The 19125-nt window shown below is 50.9% G+C and overlaps 1 protein-coding gene across 2 annotated transcripts in view; it reads right to left on the bottom strand.

The window, feature by feature from the left end:
- SRPX (sushi repeat containing protein X-linked) overlaps positions 1–10084 on the bottom strand; it is a 118564-nt gene extending 108480 nt beyond the window's left edge. For both annotated transcript variants that reach the window (XM_027608889.1, XM_027608890.1), the window contains exon 1: positions 9878–10084. In XM_027608889.1, coding sequence (XP_027464690.1) covers positions 9878–9965 — 88 coding nt within the window. In that variant the 5' untranslated portion in view covers positions 9966–10084. The remainder of the gene's footprint in view (positions 1–9877) is intronic.
- Positions 10085–19125: the final 9041 nt, after the last annotated feature.

Below are 19125 nucleotides of genomic sequence, written 5' to 3'. Positions count from 1 at the left end.
GTGTTAGAAAATATTCTCCTTCTGACTTCTCCAACCATTTTAAAACTGAAAAGCCATTCTTAGCTCACTGGTCATACAAAATCAAGCAGTGGGCCCTATCTGGCCTGCCCAGACTGACTCTGGAGATCCCCGCCCTAGATTCCTAGTCCCCAGCCCAGATCTGCCAATGCAGAACATCAAGCCCACCACCCCCCTATCGCCTGGAAAAGGTGGGAGGCTTCCTTTTTATTGCTGTTACCAGTTCCGTCTTCCTGACTAACCTAATCTGTGGGGCATGGGGGGGTGCTGCGTGCGAGGGGTGGCATGTGCTCTTCTGACTTCCCCGCTGGCATTGCCCCCCCCCACACACACACACACGGGGCTGCCTCCTCCCGCACCCCAGGGGCATCAATTGCTAGGACAAAAATGTGTAGTCCCCGTGGCGGCAATTCTCAGTCACAGGATGAGGTCTCGCTGGAGGGGCGGGGCAGGCCCTGATCGTGCGGCTTTCCTAAGGAGCTGAAGTTATTTCTAAGGGACAAATTCTCTGCAGAGCAGAGCCATGCGAGGCCCCTATCACCACCGATCACTGAAGATGGTTCTGCTGCTGTTGGAGGTTCAGCCAGGCGGGAGGGCTTAAAAGGACACAGAGTCAAGGTCCCCCGCAGGATTGGGTTTGTTTTGGAGTTGGAAGAGGGAATCGAGACCTAAAGGCTGTGCAGGCTTATCTCAGGAATGTCGGGAACTTCGGAAAGGAAGTCTAGCGACCATGATGAAGGCAAAGCCCACAGGAAAAAGGGGGAGGAGGGGAGGGGAGCTATTGTGTGGCCCATAGAAACAGGCAAGCTGCCCTGGCTTGGCAAAGGGCTGCACTCATTCATCACATCAGTACTTCTGAAATTTCACCGTGGATAAGGATCGGTGGGGGGGGGGGTGGGGGCGGGGATCTTATTCGAATGCACATGCTGATTTGGTAGGTAGGTCTCCGTGGGGCCCAAGCTTCCCGCACGTCTGACCTGCTCCCAGGGGATCCCAGGATTCACGCGTGCCAGCATGCTGTCCATATGCCAGCACACTTTTTTTGTTTTGTTCTCCTTTTAAACAGTCACAAGCCGTGAAAGACTATGGCGGGTTCCACATGGGGTGAGCCACTGACATCTAGGACCTGCATGCACAGGGTTGTTCAGGGAATTGCCTACACCATCACACCCACCAAAAGAGCGAGTGGGATCTCAAATCATCCTGCCCGCCACTCTTCAATCCCGAGCCCCGGGTCCGCCTCCATCCTTTTCCTAATGAGCCCAAAGTCTGTCTCCTGACCAAGCCCAGTGCCCCCGTACCCACACAGGGCATTTCCTTCTCATTTTCCCTCTAATGCACCCAAGGGTGCCCGATGACCAGCAGTGGCCCTGCAGCCAGCAGTGAAACGGTGGAAGGCAGCCGTAGGTGACTCTCACCTGTATCCTGCCGTAGTTGGCAGAACAGACACTGCTTTCTCACTCAGTCCTTGAGTGGAAGCTGTTAATGACCTAAGCTAAAATGCTACCACTTAATCAAAATGACAGATAATATCAAGAGTTGCTGAAGGTGTGGAGAAGCTGGAACCACCACACGCCGCTGGTAGGAACGGACCAGGGGGCAGTCGCTTTGGAAAATCATCCAGGTATCTATCCAAGAGAAATGAAACCATATGCCCACACAGACTATTTACTGCCCTACTCATAATAATCAAAAAGTGGAAACACAAAGGTCCATCAACTGATGAATGGATAAAATGTGGTCGGTCTACCCATGCAGTGGAATAAACTTCAACCATACAAAGGAATCAAGTAGTGACACCTGCCTCAACACGGATGAACCTTGAAAACATTATGCTCAGTGAAAGAAGCCAGGCACAAAAGGACAAATACTGCATGATTCCATTTATACAGAATGTAATGAATAGGCAAATGTGTAGAGACAGAAAACAGGTGAATGGTTGCCTAGAGCTCGGGGGTTGGGGGTAGGGAGTGATGGCTAAGGGGCATAGGGTTTCTTTTGGGGTAATGAAAATGTTCTAAAATTGTGGTGATGGATACCCAACTCTGTGAACACTAAAAACCACTGCATTGGTTTCAGTGGGTGAATGGTATGAGATGTGAATTATATCTCAATAAAGCTGTTAAGAATCTGGTGACCTATCAGTTGGGGAGCTCAAAGCAAGTGGTGGAGAGAGGGAGCGTCTGGGACTCACAGCCCTTGAGGAACACGCAAGCAGCCCCAGCAGCCAAGTGTCCATAGACACCACCACACCGGGACAGGGGCTCTGCAAGCACATGCAGCGTGACTGATTCCGGCTGCCCCTCTCCCCGGTCCCCCCTCCCCGGTCCCCCTCACCTCAATGCCCCTCTCCCCGGTGCCTCACACGTGGTGACCACTCAAAAACCGAATTCAGTGCAAGCCTGGGGGAGAGTGATGGGAATTCGGGAGCCGCCACTTAGCTCTAAATCCAGCTGTGCTTCTAATGCCCTAGGTCACCCCAGACAAACCCCTTCAACTCACTGAGCCTCAGAGGCTCACCACGAAGACACAGGGAGTTCCATCTCGGATACTCCACAGTTCCATAGATTAGGTGGCCCACGCAAGGGAGCCTGGATGTGGATGGGAAACGCCTCCGGGAATCTAGGCAGAACCGGAGACACCCAGCAGGGTCAGGACTGGCCAGAGGCGTTCTTCTTGGCAGCTCTCATTCCAAAGACACACTGAGGGCCGCCATGAGAACACGAAATGAATGAGAGACCCCAGGATCTGCTCCCATGGCCGGAAGTCTCTGATCCCTGAGTAACTAATGGGGAAACAATATGATGCCACCCCTTGGAAAACTAAATGAAATTCTAAGTAGAAACAGGATTTCAGCACTGGATAGTTAAACGAATCGGAGCCTTTGTCTGACGAATGCTGAGTCAGTGGCAACAAGTCTGTCAGAGTTCCTACACGGAACGGCCAATCTGGGGGCAGAGTCTCAGAAGGTGGGGGACGTGGCCACACCACCACTTCCTCACCACTCCACAATGGGCCTGCCAAACCTTGGCTCAGTCTTTGCCCTGTGACCCTAATTCAACCAGTGTTTGTGAACATTCCTGGATCCTTGGATCTGGCAGGGTCATTCAGCTCAGCCACCCACACAGTAAGTGGCCGGCCAGAGTCATCAGTCAGAGGGTCCCAGGGTGCAATCGGCATTGGAGAGACAGATGCTCATTAGGCACAGCCGGGCGGACGCTGCCAACAGCCAGCGACAGGAGACGAGAAACCAGGTGCCAGTACCTGTGACCCATCACACTACCGGTCACTGTAAGAGCGAGCAGAGCAGGAGAAAGCGCACAATGATATTTCAAGGCCAAGGCAGAAAGTCTGCCCCCAGTTCTATGTTTGGATTTGTCTGACTATTACTCATAAAAAAAAGTTTTAAAACCAATATACTCAATTTACAACCCCAAACCTCCGGGATAATCCAAGCCATTAGATCCAAGCCCATTTATCTTCCCCCTGGAGAACAATGCAGAAAGAGGCATCCAGTATGAGCTATGGATTACGGGTGAGTGAATCATGCAGCTCAGGAATGAGCACTCCAGAGGTCTGTGAGTCGAGTGCACCACGCGAACCGTAAGATCCAGGTGAAACCAATTATCATCTGGAAAACTTGGGAGCTTAGCAAGGCTACCAATGACTTTTCTCTGCACAAGCTTTAGTCTTAAAACCTCGATCTGCAAATCCTGCCCCTGGGACTCCGAGGAGTTTCTAAGTCTCCTAGAATAGTGCCCCAGGGGGATTTGAAATCCAAGAGCCTCAGCCATTAACTATGCCCTGACTCTTCGCCTGTCCGGAGGGATCTCCTGTTGAGGGCAGTGCAAATTTCCTCTGACATTTTGCTGTCTTGCATTCCTTTTTCTCTGGGAATTATCATCTTGGAAATTCCAGTTAAATCCTGCAGGGATATCTGAAACAGAACCCTTGTTCTCTACCGCGATTGTTTTAGTCAGTTCATTAATCCACAAATACGGACTAAAGATCCTCCTCCAGGTCACAGACTCTGGGCTAAGTGAGAGGTACAACGAGTTGTCAGCCCAGGCCCGAAGGCGATTACAATCTATGATTATGCCTGCTTTGTTGGGTGTTGCTTTTCAAGCGAGGAGAAGGAGACATTGTACCTTTGGTCGTAACCCGAGAGACCACCTGCTCATGGGTTCAATCGCGGTTTTTCTACTCTGACAATTTCATTTTACTTCATATGTGGAGTTTTGTGCCCATTAAGGGCAGCTTGCTCACAGAATCATGGAGATCATCTAGTGAGTAATGGTTCTGAATTGGGACAAGGGCCTTCTCCCCCCGAAAAAGAACACCCACGCAGATTTTTGTTTCCAATTTCCAAACGTTCTTAGGGAAGTACCCAGACCCCCTCTGTTAACCTTCCTTGGGCCTGCGGGACCACTGTCACAGGCTTCAGCCATCCATCAGCATCATCCTCCGATATCCAGGCCCAGTGCTCCTGTATGGCTGCTCTCTGGGCTCCCAGGGCCTGTCCACCTGCCTCTGCTACAACATTTGCCCCCACAGGTAAGCCAGTGTCTACTTCGCCATAAGACAGAAAGCACTGAGAGAAGGAATTCCCCTCCTTCCTCACCCCATTGTCCCAAGCACGCCATCATTCGGTGTCCACTTGAAAAAGTCTCTGGATAGAGCCCAGTTTTCATTAGAAAAGGCAGTAAGGGATTCTGTTTCAGAACTACATTCAAATATCCAAGAGAGAAGAGTTTGGGCTTAGGGGCACCTGGGTGGCACAGTCGTTGGGCATCTGCCTTTGGCTCAGGTCAAGGTCCCGGGGTCCTGGGATCAAACCCCACATCGGGCTCCCTGCTCGGCGGGAAGCCTGCTTCTCCCTCTCCCACTCCCCCTGCTTGTGTTCCCTCTCTTGCTGTGTCTCTGTCAAATAAATAAACAAAACCTTAAAAAAAAAAGAGTTTGGGCTTAAAAGGCTCCCATAAACAATGGCCCATAAAAGCTGACAGTCAAGAACTCACACAATGGCCAACGGAACGAAGGGGCTGGCTTGAGAAACTCCCCAGGAGCTGGAACTCATTCACACCGCTCGGCTGGAAGTGAATCTTTAACCTGGGTATTCATCATAACTTGGCGGCCACAAGTTCATACTATGTTATAGCCTGGCAAAAGGAAACCTTCTTCTGTTTAAACTCAATCTTCACTTTCAATTACCCATTTTAGCCTCGTTCTCTGAAAGGGGAATTGATGTAGCGCACATATTTGCGTTCACTAAGGAAACCATTCAACCACTTTGGAAGGGGCTGTAGCAAAGTGGCCAACAAAAATAATAAATGTACGCTCCAGTTTGTGGCTGCAGTAAGTCTCTCGCCTTACAGCCCCCAACAAAGAAGGTTATTGCTTAAACAGAGGGTGTTCATGGATTTAAAAAGCAACCTCTATAACCAGCAAGCCACAGTCCCTATGCATGGAGATTCATGGTGGCACAAAGCCCTGTGTACCTGTGCACGTTTCTCTCAGCTCCTTTCTTTCCAGTGGCCCATCAGCCAAATCACAGGGCTATTAACTCGATCAGCACAAATACCCACTTGGCTCCAGATGCTCGGCTAGGCACCATGAGAAATACAAAGGGGAAGACATAGTAGCGCCTGCCTTCCGGAGCTCAGAATCTAGAAGTATACAGGAGTGCGTAAATTATTGTACCATGCGACACATGTCATAAACACCACAAGAGAAACATGAGGCGCCGTGGGTATTTAAAGGAAGGCAGAAGCTTCCCATTCGAGGGATCAAGGAAACGTTTCATCCAAGAGAGGGTGTCACTGGAGGATGGGCAGAATTTGGGCAGACAGGTGGCTGGGGCGGGGGCCAGGGGGCAGTTGGTTCCAGGTGCAGGAAGCAGCAATCGCCAAGAAGGGGGAAAATGTGATTCAAGCTCTGCAAAAACAGGTAGTCTGTTTCAGCCACATTTTAGGAAACCAGGAGGAAAGGACTGAAAATTTAGGCTAGAAGCAATTGTGCAGTCCCCTGAAAACAACTGAGAACTTTCCAGTTAATGCGAGAGGGGACAGGGAGCTGCTGTTCTCGGTTTTTGAGGCAGAGAGTAATGTGATAAAAGTAGTTGTACTTAAAAGACCAGTATCTGGCCAGAGAAAGTAGAATGAATCAGAATGAGGAAGACTAAAAGCAAGAGTGTTCTAGTAATCATAGAAAAGAGAGGGGCTATATTTCAGTTGTGGTGTGAAGACTAGTGAGGTGGGAAGGTTTGAAGACAGTCCTTGAAGGACGATTTCTGGTGTCTCTTTCGGCTCACGAATCTATGAAATGGGAAACAGTAACACCAACATACTAGACTGCAAGTGTTCTCGGTGAAGAAAATGCTAGATGAAAATGTCCTGCTCTCCCCAGCACTCCCCGCTTTTTATTCCCCCCTTTTTAATGAAGAGGAATTTTGTCAGCTCCTTACATGTTTTAACTCCAAACAGAAATTTCTAGCTTAGCCTGCTCCTGGAGAGACTTTAATTGTAGATCCTGGGCCAGGTGTTCAGTTCCTAATACTTATCTGCAAAGGTGGCACTTCGGGGGACTGCTTTGGCTGATGTGGTCTGGCTGGGCTTTGAGCAAACCTCACTCGGTTTTCCTGACTGGTGAAACCACCCTAGTTCACCAGTTTTCTCCAGGCATAAGATTCACGGAGCCTTTCGTAGTGCCCGCAGTGCTCATTCTTCGTCTTCAGCCTTGCTCACTGGAAGAGGTAGGGTGAACCTCCAAACTCTCAGGTGTAAAGGAGGTTTCAAGGGTTCATTGAAGCACAGAATAAAAGCGGAAATGCAAATCAAAACCACAATGAGTTATCACCTCACACCTGTTAGAATAGCTATCATCAAAAAGACAAGAAATGACAAGTGTGGGCCAGGATGTGGGGACAAGGGAGCCCTCTGTGCAGTGTTGGTGGGAACGCAAACTGGTGCACCACTGGGGAAAACAGTATGGAGGTGCTTCAAAAAGTTAAAAATAGAACTACCATATGATCTAGCATTCATTCCACTTCTGGGTTTTTATCCAAAGAAAACGAAAACATTAACTCAAAAAGATATCTACATCCTCATGTTCATTGCAGTATTTACAAGAGCCAAGATATGGAAGCAACCCAAGTGACCACGGATAGATGAATGGAAAAAGAAGATGTGGTATAGATACACACACACACACACACACACACACACACACACAGCAGCCATAAAAAAGAAAGGAATCTTGCCATTTGCAATTGACAACATGGAATTTCGAGGGCATTATGCTAAGTAAAGTAAGTCAGACAGAAAGATAAATCACCATATGATCTCACTTGTATGTAGAATTTGAAGAACAAAAACAAAAAACCCCAAGCTCATAGACACAGAGAATAGATTGATGGTTACAAAGTTGGGGAGGGGGAATGGGGGATGGGTAAAATGGGCAAAGGGGGTCAAAAGGTACAAACTTCCAGTTACAAAATAAATAAGCCATGGGGATGTAATAATGTACAGCCTGGTGATTACAGTTAATAATACTGTATTGCATATTTGAAAGTTACTCAGAGTAAATCTTCCAAGTCTTCATCGCAAGAAAAAAAAAAAACTGTAACCACATACGGTGACGGTGACCGATGGTAACTAGACTTTTTGTGGTGATCATTTCACAATGTATACAAATAGTAAGTCATTATGTTATACACCTGAAACTAACACGTTATGTCAACTATACCTCAAAAAAGTCCCCAAAAGAACAGAATGAAAACTCTTACCTCTTATAGCCATAGAAACACAATCAAACACAGACAAGTTTGCTATGAACTTTCTATACATTTCATGTGGATTTTTGTAGACACTGTGTCTTTGCTAGGCTGCAAAGAATGAATCAGATGGCCAGAAAAGCTGCATCAAATTCAAAGATGGAAGAACTCCAGAGAACTTCTAGGAGTGGGAATGATTTACTCTCACTCTGACAGATTTACTATTAAATCTCAGACAGTTATATAATGGTGGTGGGAGCGATGGGGCCCTTCATCCCCACCTCCCTCTTTCAGAGGTTCCTGATTCCAGGCCTCTTACCTTCTCTCTTACTGGAGACGTAATGTCCACTTGCTAAGGGCGTGCCTCTGAAATGATCTGCAAAGCCCCTCTGTCACCCAGCACTTAGGGTGAATTCGGCTGATGTGATTTGCCTTGGGACCCACTGGCCTAGAGAGTCTCCCCTCCCCAAACTTCCCAAACCTCTGGCTTGGACTGAAATCCGCCCCCCCCCTTTGGATTCAGCAGCCCCAGCAGAGCACATTTCCTGAGAGACCCCACAGAGAGGTGCCAAATTGGGGACAGCCTGCTGGCTGGCAGAATTAGCCAGGGGCAGTTCCCCAAAGACAGAGAGGAGTGCCCATACTGGCGCACCCATTTTTCTGCGGATGCCTGGGCCCTGGCAGCAAGCTACACTATATAAGGGAATACAGAAACTGGGAGAAAGGAGAGCAGAGGGATTTCAAATGGAAAAAGAGAAGAGGCCCCTTGGCTGAGAAAGGCTCCAGCAGATGTACGGGCAGCTCAGAGACGCCTCCCACTTCAGCGTGAAAGGCTGCCTCTAGCTTCTCAACTTCTCTCCTGCCCCCTGTCCAGTACTGACCTCCCCTGCCCCTCTAGGTTCATTGTGACCCGACTCCAGCTAAAGGGGAGTGGGCAGCCTGGGAATGGCACTTGCCTGGGGCAGAGGATGAAGTCTCCTTTCTACTTTGCCCTGAAGCAGTTCCTACCAAACAGCTCCACACACGAATGTTCCTGTTTATCACTTTACACATCTGTTCGATTCACTCATTCATTTGGGGCTGTGCGGACTATTTCCGGCAGCCTTCCCTACATCCCCGGAGCACGCTATCTGGGAACCCTCCACCGCCCGCGGTCCTTCACCCAGAACTTGGCAGGTTCATTCCTCGGACCCCCGATTTAAACTGCTCCCAGTGTTGAACGCAAAGCCAAATGTCTGCACGCCCTAAAGTCCATGTCACCCACCTTCCCATTAGCACTAAATTTCTTCTCCATTCCAGGGGGACAGGGGTGCATCCATGTTGTCCTGCTCCCCTGAAGCCCTTTACTAACCTAAGACTCCCAGATGAGGGAGTTTTGCTGGAGCTTTTTTAAAGGTTCTGTCAACACCAAGAGAGCCCCGAATAAATACCCGGGGGGCCCCTTAGATGCTAGAGACCACGCCCCCCCCCCCCCCCCCCCCCCCCCGGTAACAAGAAGCCACACCCGCTGCCTCACAGCGCCGCGCTTGAGTAGTCCCGGGCCCCCGGGGCTAACCGAGCGCATGCCACAAGCCACCACTCTCAGCTGGCACCTCTCTCCCAGAGGCGCAGACTTTCTCGGAATCCCCAGTAGGGGGGGTTGGTTGGGGGGATGCGGGAGAGGCCCCAGCCTGTGCCGTCCAAGGGAGCCGCTCGCCCGTGGCGCGTGCCCTGCACCCCCGGGGTGGCCCCGGCCCTCCAGTGGGAGCGGGTGGGGGCTCCTTCCAGGACAAGCTGCGCCCCCGCCCCGGGCCTCGGCCGTGCGCCACCCCGTGACAGGCACAACTCCAGGTGGGGAGAAACCAGCCCGCCGCCAAACTTCCCTTCATGGCCTCGGGCGCCAACGTGGGTCCGCTCGGGCCCCCGGCAGCGCGGACGCAGAGGGTTCGTCGCTCGCGGCGCCGGGCGCGGGGCTGACAGCCGGCTCTCCCCTCCCGGCGCCCAGACGCGAGACCGCTGCCCGCCACCCCCTCCCTGGGGCCGCCAAAGCTGAGTCCGGGGCAGACAAAGGGCACCCCGCCGGGGAAGCTGCCCCGCCTCCGCTCCTACCTGGGAAGGCGCGGCTCGCCGGGAGCCGCAGCAGCAGCAGCAGTAGCAGCGGCGGCAGCAGCGCGGCCCGGAGTGCGGGGCTCCCCATCTTGCGCACGGCGCTCGCTCGGCCACGCTCGGCTCCGCTCGGCTGCGCCGAGCTGCGCGCCTTCAGGGGGCGGAGGAGACAGACAGGGCCGAGGGGCTGCGCGGCGAGCGGGCGAAGCCGAGCTGGAAAACTCCTCCTCTCGCCGTTATCCCTCCCTCCCTCCCTCCCTCCTTCTTGCCTGGAGCCTGCCCTCCTTCCTCCGCCTCCCCGGGACGCTGGCGCGGTCCGGGGCCCCGACCCAGCCCCGCCTTTGGTGCCGGCGCTTCTTCTGGAAGCGGGGCTGCCCGCCCCCGCGCCCCCCGCCAGGGCCAGAGAGCTCCAGGGGCGTGCGCTGACACATCGGATGACCCCGAATATCTTCCTGTTCTCCCATTCCGCTCACCCCGAATACACACACTGGTGCCCAACCGCTTCCCAGATCCCGGGGCCCCCACGCTGTCATCTGTGCGGAGAGCCGCGTGAGCCATTCTGTGTGAAGGGACAACCGATCGGGTCCACAGTGGCCCCTGCGGCCGGGCTACTAACGGCCACGTTCGCTGATCTGACCCTCTGGACCACGTCTCAAGTTCGGTACTATTATGCCCATTTTACCCAAGAAGACACCAGTGCTTGGAAACTTGCCCAGTTCACCGTTCCGGGCAGAGAGGGGTTTTGATGTTAGGTGTGAGGTTCTGCCGGCACCAACGTCCACACTGCAGTTTTTTTGTTTCTCTTCTGTAAGGGAATGAATCAAGGGCTGGACGGGGTGCCTGCTGAACTGCGGTTTGGAATGGGGCTTGAGGTTCTCTTTCCAGGGTCGCCCTATGGACAAGCACAAGGCACAGAAAGTTCCCTGTCTCACTCCCAGTCTTGGGAATGCAGCTTTCGTAGTTTCCTGCAACCCGATTTCCCCATTTCCTGGGTGGTTCTCGACCACCTCCAAGGACACCAGAACCAGCCCGAAGCCTCTGTCCTGTGGCCTGGCATCAGGATAGGGTTTCTAGGCTGCCTACAGGACGGATCTGGTTTCTTCAAGGCTTTCCCAAATGTTTTTGTTTTGTTGTGAACCCACAAGGCAGCACCTGGCTCCTTTCCTGCCCCAAAGAGGTCTTAGCTAAGGCAAATTGCGATCAGGGCTGCTGCATCAGGTTGTGAACTGTGCAAAGGGGCCTGGAGGAAGAGGCAAGGCGGAGGGGAAATCCAGCCACCTCTGGGTCAGGGAGCCCTGTGCCTTGGCAGGGGCCACATACATTGTGGAAGGGCAACTTTCCCCTTGCCACTAGTCTGATCCACTAGCTAGGCTAAGGGCCCTGGGAACATCCATCCAGAAGGTTCCCGAATTCTTTTATCCCAATTCTCACGAAAGCCCCTGACTTGAACTTCCATCTTATCCTCTCGTGGGCTGGGGGTGGGGTGCTTTTCTCCATCTCCTGTGAGATTCTCTACAGCTGCTCCCTCCTCAAGGAGCCAAGAACCCTTCAATAACCCCCAGTCACAAGAAAATGAAGGAGAGCGGCCTCATCTATGGCCTCGGTCAGACCCGACTTGCTTCCGCCTCTGAGTGGTTCTCAATCCTGTCCAACCACAAAGGGCGGGGCGAGGGGTGGGCATTTCATGAAAACACCTTATCAGGGCTGGACCCCAGACCAATGAGACTACAATCTTTAGGGAGATGGCCTGGAGTTTGACCAGATGCCTAGTTTTGTTCCCGCATGTGCAGTGGGGCAGGTTTTAGAATGGGGTAAGTTCTGGGCCAGCGTTTCTCAACCTAGGCACTATGGACATGTGGAGCCTGACACCGCTTTGTTGGGGAGAGTGGCTGCCCGTGCACTGAGGGATGGTTAGCAGCATCCTTGGCCTCTGTGCACCAGACACCAATAAAACACCTCATTTTCCAAGTCATGACTATGAAAAAACGCCAGACATCTTCACATGTCCCCTAGGGGAAAGTCTGCCCCCAGTTGAGAACAACTGTTCTAGGCTCATGAACAGAGGTGAATGTGCACCCCAAATTCCAGGTCCAGGTTAGTCTGCCCAGTGGCCTTCCTTTACTGTGTCACCTCTGAAGCAAGCTCTCCTCACAAAAACCAGCCTAAGTTCTATTATTGGGCCAAGAAGGAACCCCTGGCCCTCTCCTAGCACCTGAATCTGGCTGAATTACAACAAATACCACTCTCCGTGTCAAGATTTTTCTCTTTGCGGGCGCCTGGGTGGCTCAGTTGGTTAAGCGACTGCCTTCGGCTCAGGTCATGATCCTGGAGTCCCGGGATCGAGTCCCGCATCGGGCTCCCTGCTCAGCGGGGAGCCTGCTTCTCCCCCAACCCTCCCCCCTCTCATGTACTCTCTCTCTCTCTCTCTCTCTCTCTCTCTTTCTCACTCTCTCAAATAAATAAATAAATCTTTAAAAAAAAAGATTTTTCTCTTTGCGTGTATAATGCTAAGCGAAATAAGCCAGTCAGAGAAAGATAAACACCATATGATTTCTCTCAGATGGGGAATTTAAGAAACAAATGAACAAAGAAAAAAAGAGACAAACCAAAAAAACAGACTCTGAACTCTAGAGAACAAACCGATGGTTACCTGAGGGGACGAGGGTGGGGGATGGGGGAAGCAGGTGATGGGGATTAAAGAGTGTACTTGTAAGAGCACTGAGTAAGGTATAGAAGTGTTGAATCACTACATTGTACACCTGAAACTGATATAACACTGTACATTAACGATACTGGAATTAAAATAAAAAATAAAAATAAAATATTATACCAAGTTTTATGGTAAAAAAGTTTTTCTTTGCTGCCTTAAAGCAAACTCCAGATTTTATTAGTCATAATGTTATTACAAGTATAATAATAGTAATATACTACTACCAATAATAATACTATTATTATTTTTTAAAGTAGGCTCCACACCCAATGTGGGGCTTGAACCCACGACCCGGAGATCAAGATTTGCACGCTCTACCGCCTGAGCCACGTGCAGCATCACTAGTAGCTTTATTCCAGGTCTCTGATAGAAGGGATGAGGGCAGAGGAAGGAAAGAGGTTATCAGTTCATCCCACAATATCTCGGTAGACAATAGGACAGTTACACAGATGAATAAATCTGTCCAACAACTGAACCCAGAAGATGGGGTAATGAGTTGATGGAAACAGGAAGGGAAGTCGCTCAGGGAGGGCCACAGAGCTTTGATCCCATTCCTGTCCTGCTTGACATAACAGTGAATGAATTGAAAAGAAGACATTGTTGGTGTGAGACACCAAGACAGGCAGGCAAGAAGCAGGTTCCAAACATCTCTAGGGGCAGGAACGCGGTGTGGACGCTGAACAGTGAATAAGGATAAATACGGCATCCTACATTAGATCTCAAAAGTCAAGCGCACGGATACAGAGGGGAAAATGGCTTCACGCGAACACCCGTGAGAACGCAATCTAGTTGCTTCCGAACCAAGACTTCCTGGGCCCCTGAGGGCCATGCTGACAGTGCCCGTTCAGTCCGCCGAAGCCTTCCTGAGTGCTGGCCAAGGTGCCAGAGGGGAGAGAAAACACAGACATCAAAGCCTGGCAGGGGGCGCGGAGGTGTCTTTCCACCCTGTGCAGTGAGTGGTGAGGCGCTTGGCTTCACCACCACAGGCTTCTCCCGAGTCAGAGCAGAACGACCCACGGTGGAGAAGGAAGGGGATTCCCAGGATTCGCCCCCACTTTCTGCCTTGGGTTTGTCAACTGAGACCAGTGAAGGAGAACCTGCCGGCCACCTCCCTCCCTACTGCAGGACAGATTTCCTGGGGACGTCAGTCAAAGCCCCTCCCTGCCTGTGCCCCCGCCATTTCCCCCACACCTCCTCGTCCTTCTAGGCTTTCAAACTGTTCTTCTCTGTCCACCTCCTTTCAGAGTAAAGGGCCTGCAGGTTGAGGGGAAAGTTGGAGGCCCACTGTACCTCAGGAAATGGATTGTCATTTCCCAACGTCGAGGAGCCACTCCGAAGTGAAGCGGCCTGTGTCAATGCTTCGCAGGCCATCTGTAGTAAGGGACTATTATTTTAAGATGTCCAATCCAAAAAATAAAAAAGATAAAATAAAACAAAATTTCCAGGGGTGGGGCACCTGGGTGGCTCAGTTGGTTAAGCGTCTGCCTTCGGCCCAGGTCATGATCCCAGGGTCCTGGGATCGAGTCCTGGGTGGGTCGTGCTTCCTGCTCGGCGGGGAGTCCGCTTCTCCCTCCGCCCCTCCCCCCACTCGTGTTCTCTCTCACACTCTCTGTGCTCTCTCTCTATAATAAATGGATAAAAAAATCTTTAAAAAAAAAACCCCAAATTTCCAATCCATCATTGTTCAATGCTTTTGTAAAATCACTTAACAGGATTCACTAGAAAAACAAAATGAGAAAAAAAAAAAAAAGCCAGAGAGCAGCGCGGCTCCGGGGACCACGCTTTGAGTAGCAGAGTGAGAGTGGATTTAGCTTTTTACCTGCTGCTCCTGTATGAACTACAGACTATAGTAAACGCTCCCGGTTTCTGGGAACTCAAGACAAGGACCAGGAGATTTGACCTCAGTCTCTTGGAATCCCGCTAAAGGAATGCCAGAAAGATAGGGTGTGTTGGGCCGCTGACGAGTATCTATTAAACATCCAGATCGGAGAGGGTTAAAGTGAGAATGCTCCAGGTCAAGATCAAAGAGCTAAGGCCAGTCCAAGAATAGTATCTGTTTACAATCCCCTGGCTTCAAGAGATTTCTTCTCTTTCTAAGATAAATATTCAGAATGAAACAACACAAGCTCTGGGGGATGAAAAATGTCTGCAGTATGAGGGAAAGGGAATATGTCTGCTTTAAAGATTCAAAGGAAACCATCTCTTTTATAAAAATAATAAGCTACCAAGAAAAGGAAAAGCAATTGTAGAAAATATTTATTTGGCGTATTCAGTAACAGATTCGAGGCAAATGCTTTTAGAAAGTAGGAACAGGAGGTCATACCGAGAATTGAGAAATAAAAGAACGCAGAGATTTAAAAAGGTAATTAACAGCTTTCGCGTTCAGTTGCCACATGCTAGGAAGTCATTATTCCTGTCTTGACAACCAGAAAAGGCTGGGCAAGCAGAAAAATCAATCCCTTTTCTTGGACCCAACAAAGAACTGGTTTTTCAGGGCAAATTGTCACCCATCACTATCCAGAAAGACGGGCATATCCACAGTCCGGGCGGAGATGGGCTTACCTGGAGCAGAAGACACCCGGGAGCCATAAATTGGTAGGAACACATAAAAGGCAATTTAGAAAAATTGCCAGAAGCTGAGTGTGGCCTGTTAGGAGCGTGAGAAACTCCTGGGGCTGAGGCACCGCACAGACTCCCATGGTACTGTGACCTTTACCTCCAAGAAGCCTACCAGGTTTTCACGATGAAGGTCCAAGACAGACCCCGCCTGCTCTGGCAGGGGGACAGGGAGAGCAATCATTCTGAGATAGGCCCAGAGACTTCTCCACACAAATGGGCTACTCTACAAGTGGAAGGACTTCACCAGAGCCTTATCTCACCTCAGGGAAGGGCATTTCCTTCTCCTGTCTTGATGATTAATTCCCAGAAAAACCTCATTTGGGGAAGTGCTCATGTGGTCGGTTCTCACCTTGCCAGAGTGCCACCGCCACTCCAAATCTGGGTCATAGGTGTGGTTACAGGAATCAGATCAGGTCAGGAGTAGAACTTTATCCCTGAGCCTCTGTAATTAGAGGGGCGAGCACAGGTCCCAGGCAGGCCAACCAGGCTGGCTCAAAAAATATTAAGACAAAGCCCGGTGGAAAGAATCCCTCTTTGGGTAGGCGCTGTATGAACGGGACTTAGGAAATGCTAGCTTTGAGTGGGGCTTGGAAAGCCAGAAGACACCACTGTGTAACCCTCTCTGCCTCCAGGACCATAGGACCCGGGAGATGTAGCAATACTCAAGGTGGCAGTGGCAGATAGGGATGCATCTTGAAGTCTCTGGCAAGCTCCGAGCAGGTCCTGAAGGCACAAGTAAGGTGCATTAGGAAGGGGCCCAAAGGCCCATGGCACCTACTTTTGCTACATTACCTTCTCTCTTCCGGCCTCCATCTCGGGCCGGATGGAGCACTCCCTAGGACCAGGTGACTGAGGAAGAAAAGCCTCAGAGTGCTGTGCATGGCGCATCAGTCCCACCTGAGACGGTAGGGGAGCGTGTCCCACACCGCAGCCCTACTCTCTGACAGCTCTGAGGGGCCGTGTTGAGGGGAAATCCACCTAGGAGGCAGGACTTTGACTAGTCGACCTGATTATGTGAATAGACACTCACAAGGGGATATGGGTTTTCCTCCCCTGTCCACATGTTTCCACCAAAAGCACCATCCCACGGTCCTAGAGAATCCCTTATGTGCCATCACAGTACTCCCAAGTGTTGCTTCCCGTCAAGGGACTCCCTTCACGGCAAATGGAGTGAGGCAATGGGCGCGTGCTCATGGGATTCACTGGTCTTACCATGTCCCCATGGGCCTGAAGCAGCTTGCTAGAGGTAGAGGCGCCCTTTCGAAGACACAGCTAACGCACCAGCTAAGTGCATCGCAGGGCGGGCCCAGGTCCTCCTGGATGCTGTATATGCTTTGAGTCGGCATCCCATATATGATGCTGTCACTGATCCATGAGTACAGGGGTGAAAACGGGAAGGGAACCATTTACCGTTAGCAAAATGTTACTGCTCATCCCTGTGACGATGCGTAGGCTCTGCGGGTCTAGAGGTCTTAGTTCCAAAGAGAGGAATGCTTCCGTCAGGGGGTCCAACAACGACCCCACTGAAAGGGAAGTTGAGACCGCTGCCTGGGCACTCAGGGTGCCATGTGCCACTGAATGAATAGCAGAGAAGGGGGTGACTACCTGGCTGGGGTGATCGATCCTGACGGTCAGGGAGAAATCGTGTTGCTACAACCACACAATGGGCGTGAGGAGAACATCTAGAAAGCAGGAAATCCTCCAGGTGCCTTGACTACGCCCATGTCCTATGATTAAAGTCCACAGAAAACTACAACAACCCAATTCAGGCCAGGCCGCTAGTATCCCAGAGCCGCCTTTACGAGTGAAAGCTTGTGTCACTCCACCTTCCAAGCAAAGAGCCATGCCCAGCCGCTGAGGTGCCTGCTGACATCAGCAAAAAGAATATGCAATGCTAGCATATAGGAAGAGGGTAGTTCTAAAGATCAGCGAGGACCATGTGACCGTCGCAGAGACAAGGACCGTAGCAGTTATGAATATTTCTTCCTTATTTTAATATAGATGTCTCTATATGCGTTAACTGGATATTTGTGTTTTTCTTTTGCATCCCCTTCTCATCTCACATAAGATGTATTAGTACTACTTAACTTTAACTTAATAGCTCAGGTTATACGACATCAACGGAAGAATGTGAAGCAGCCTGGAAAAGGATCCACATCACCCAAGGACAAAAATGGAACTTTGCATTCTCTTTGGGGAAAGAGTTACCATTTTGTTGTGGTTCTTGTATAATGCTATGCGGAAGTAGGACTTTGACAGGGTCCTTCTGCAGAGATTAAGCATACCTTAAGGAGATGTATATGGATGCTAAGTTGACTAGGGGTGGATTTTAATGGCTTCGTCATGAGTCAGCTTGGCTAGGCTGAGCTACATTTCCCAGAATTCACTCTCTCGTTTGTTTCCAGTTAGGGTTGGTCACAAGGGACATTCTTGGGGAATCTGGAGGCTGGAAGGGAAGCAGTGGCCATTTCACGGTTCTCACCTTGCCGGTTTGCTGACTTACCTCATTGGCGTCAAGCAGCTGCTGGGCCTGCAAGTACCCTGCCTTCCCCTGACCCTCCCTCAGACCTAGCTGACTCCTAGGCCAGGTGTACATGCTTACCTCTGTGATAAAGAGCCCCGCTTCTGCTGGATACCCTCATCACCAAGGTCAGAGGCAACAAGAGCTGACATAGGTCACGGCCCTTTCCCACGGGGTTCCAGCTCAAGATGTGGGTTCCAGTCTGCCCTCGGTCTCCCCCCTCCACTTCACAGCTTGCCTTCTCTCCCGCCCCTTCCATGAGCCTCAAGCTCCCGCATCAGACTCAGAGACGACAGCTGTACGGAGACTGCTTAGCAAGCACCCACAATTGCATAAGAGCAATTTCCTGTAACCCATCCATACCGGCCTTACGCAATGTAGCTCCCCTACTAACTCTGCTTCCCTGGTTGGACTCACCCTGACGCAGGTGAGGAGCCAGCGTGGCGGGAAAATAAAGTGGGTTTTGACCATGCTAAGATGGCGCCAACGCGGGTGGAAGGACCATGTGGAGGTGGCTACTGCTAAGATCACTGGAGATTCCTCAGGAGAGATGAGGAGAGGGGTAGAGATTGGAAATGCTTGCCTGGAGGTGGCAGCTGAAGGCAGCGCAGTGGATGAATGCCTTGAGGACACTGGAGAAAAGAGGAAGTAAAGGCAAATGAGGCTATACAAGCGGAACAGGGGAAAGGGAAGGAAGCCATAGCAAACATCAGCTCACGGGTCTTGACAGGGGTCATCTGAGTCTGAGGGGAAAGGCTTTTTTTTTTTTTTTTTTTCTCTTGCCAGATAGGACCTGTGGAAATACATCCAAAGGAATGTGACCCAGGACTAGAGGCTGACAGAAAATGCAATCAAGTGAGGAAACATCAGTCGGATCCTGGGGCATCACCTCTTTCCTATACGGATTGAGCCCCATAACCTCAAAGCTCTCTCCTTGGGTTGAAATGTGGTTTGTGGCATTATTCTCCCTTCGGAGCAGGGAAGTAGGAGGCCAGCACACTTCTGAGACAGGAAGACTCGAAGGTGGTAAAGAGGAAACAATCAATTTCTGCCCCAGTGGCTATGCATCTGAAAAGGAGTGTTAACTGGGATGTGTTTTACCTAAAGACCATCCCCAGGGAGAGGCTTCCAACCACTATGATACCAATTTCCAAAAGAAGACCCCAGTCCTTGGCCCAGCAGGATCTGTTCAGGACTCTGCAGAAGCAGTTCGGGCCCCTTCACCCTCGACTCCCAACAAGATTCTTGGGCTGCCAACCTTGAAGGTGGTACAACCGACCCCTTGCTGAAGGCTGCATCCGCTCAACTGTTTCCCCACTCTCCTTAATCCCTGCTGATTCTGTTGATGTTGGCACATCCTGGGGCCTCTGTCTTCTAGAATGCTGATTCATCCAGAAAGCA

The sequence above is a fragment of the Zalophus californianus genome, chromosome X (assembly GCF_009762305.2).
Source record: "Zalophus californianus isolate mZalCal1 chromosome X, mZalCal1.pri.v2, whole genome shotgun sequence".
Taxonomy (NCBI): domain Eukaryota; kingdom Metazoa; phylum Chordata; class Mammalia; order Carnivora; family Otariidae; genus Zalophus; species Zalophus californianus.
The sequence above is the reverse complement of the archived record's forward strand: the minus strand, read 5'-3'. Positions and strand labels throughout refer to the sequence as shown.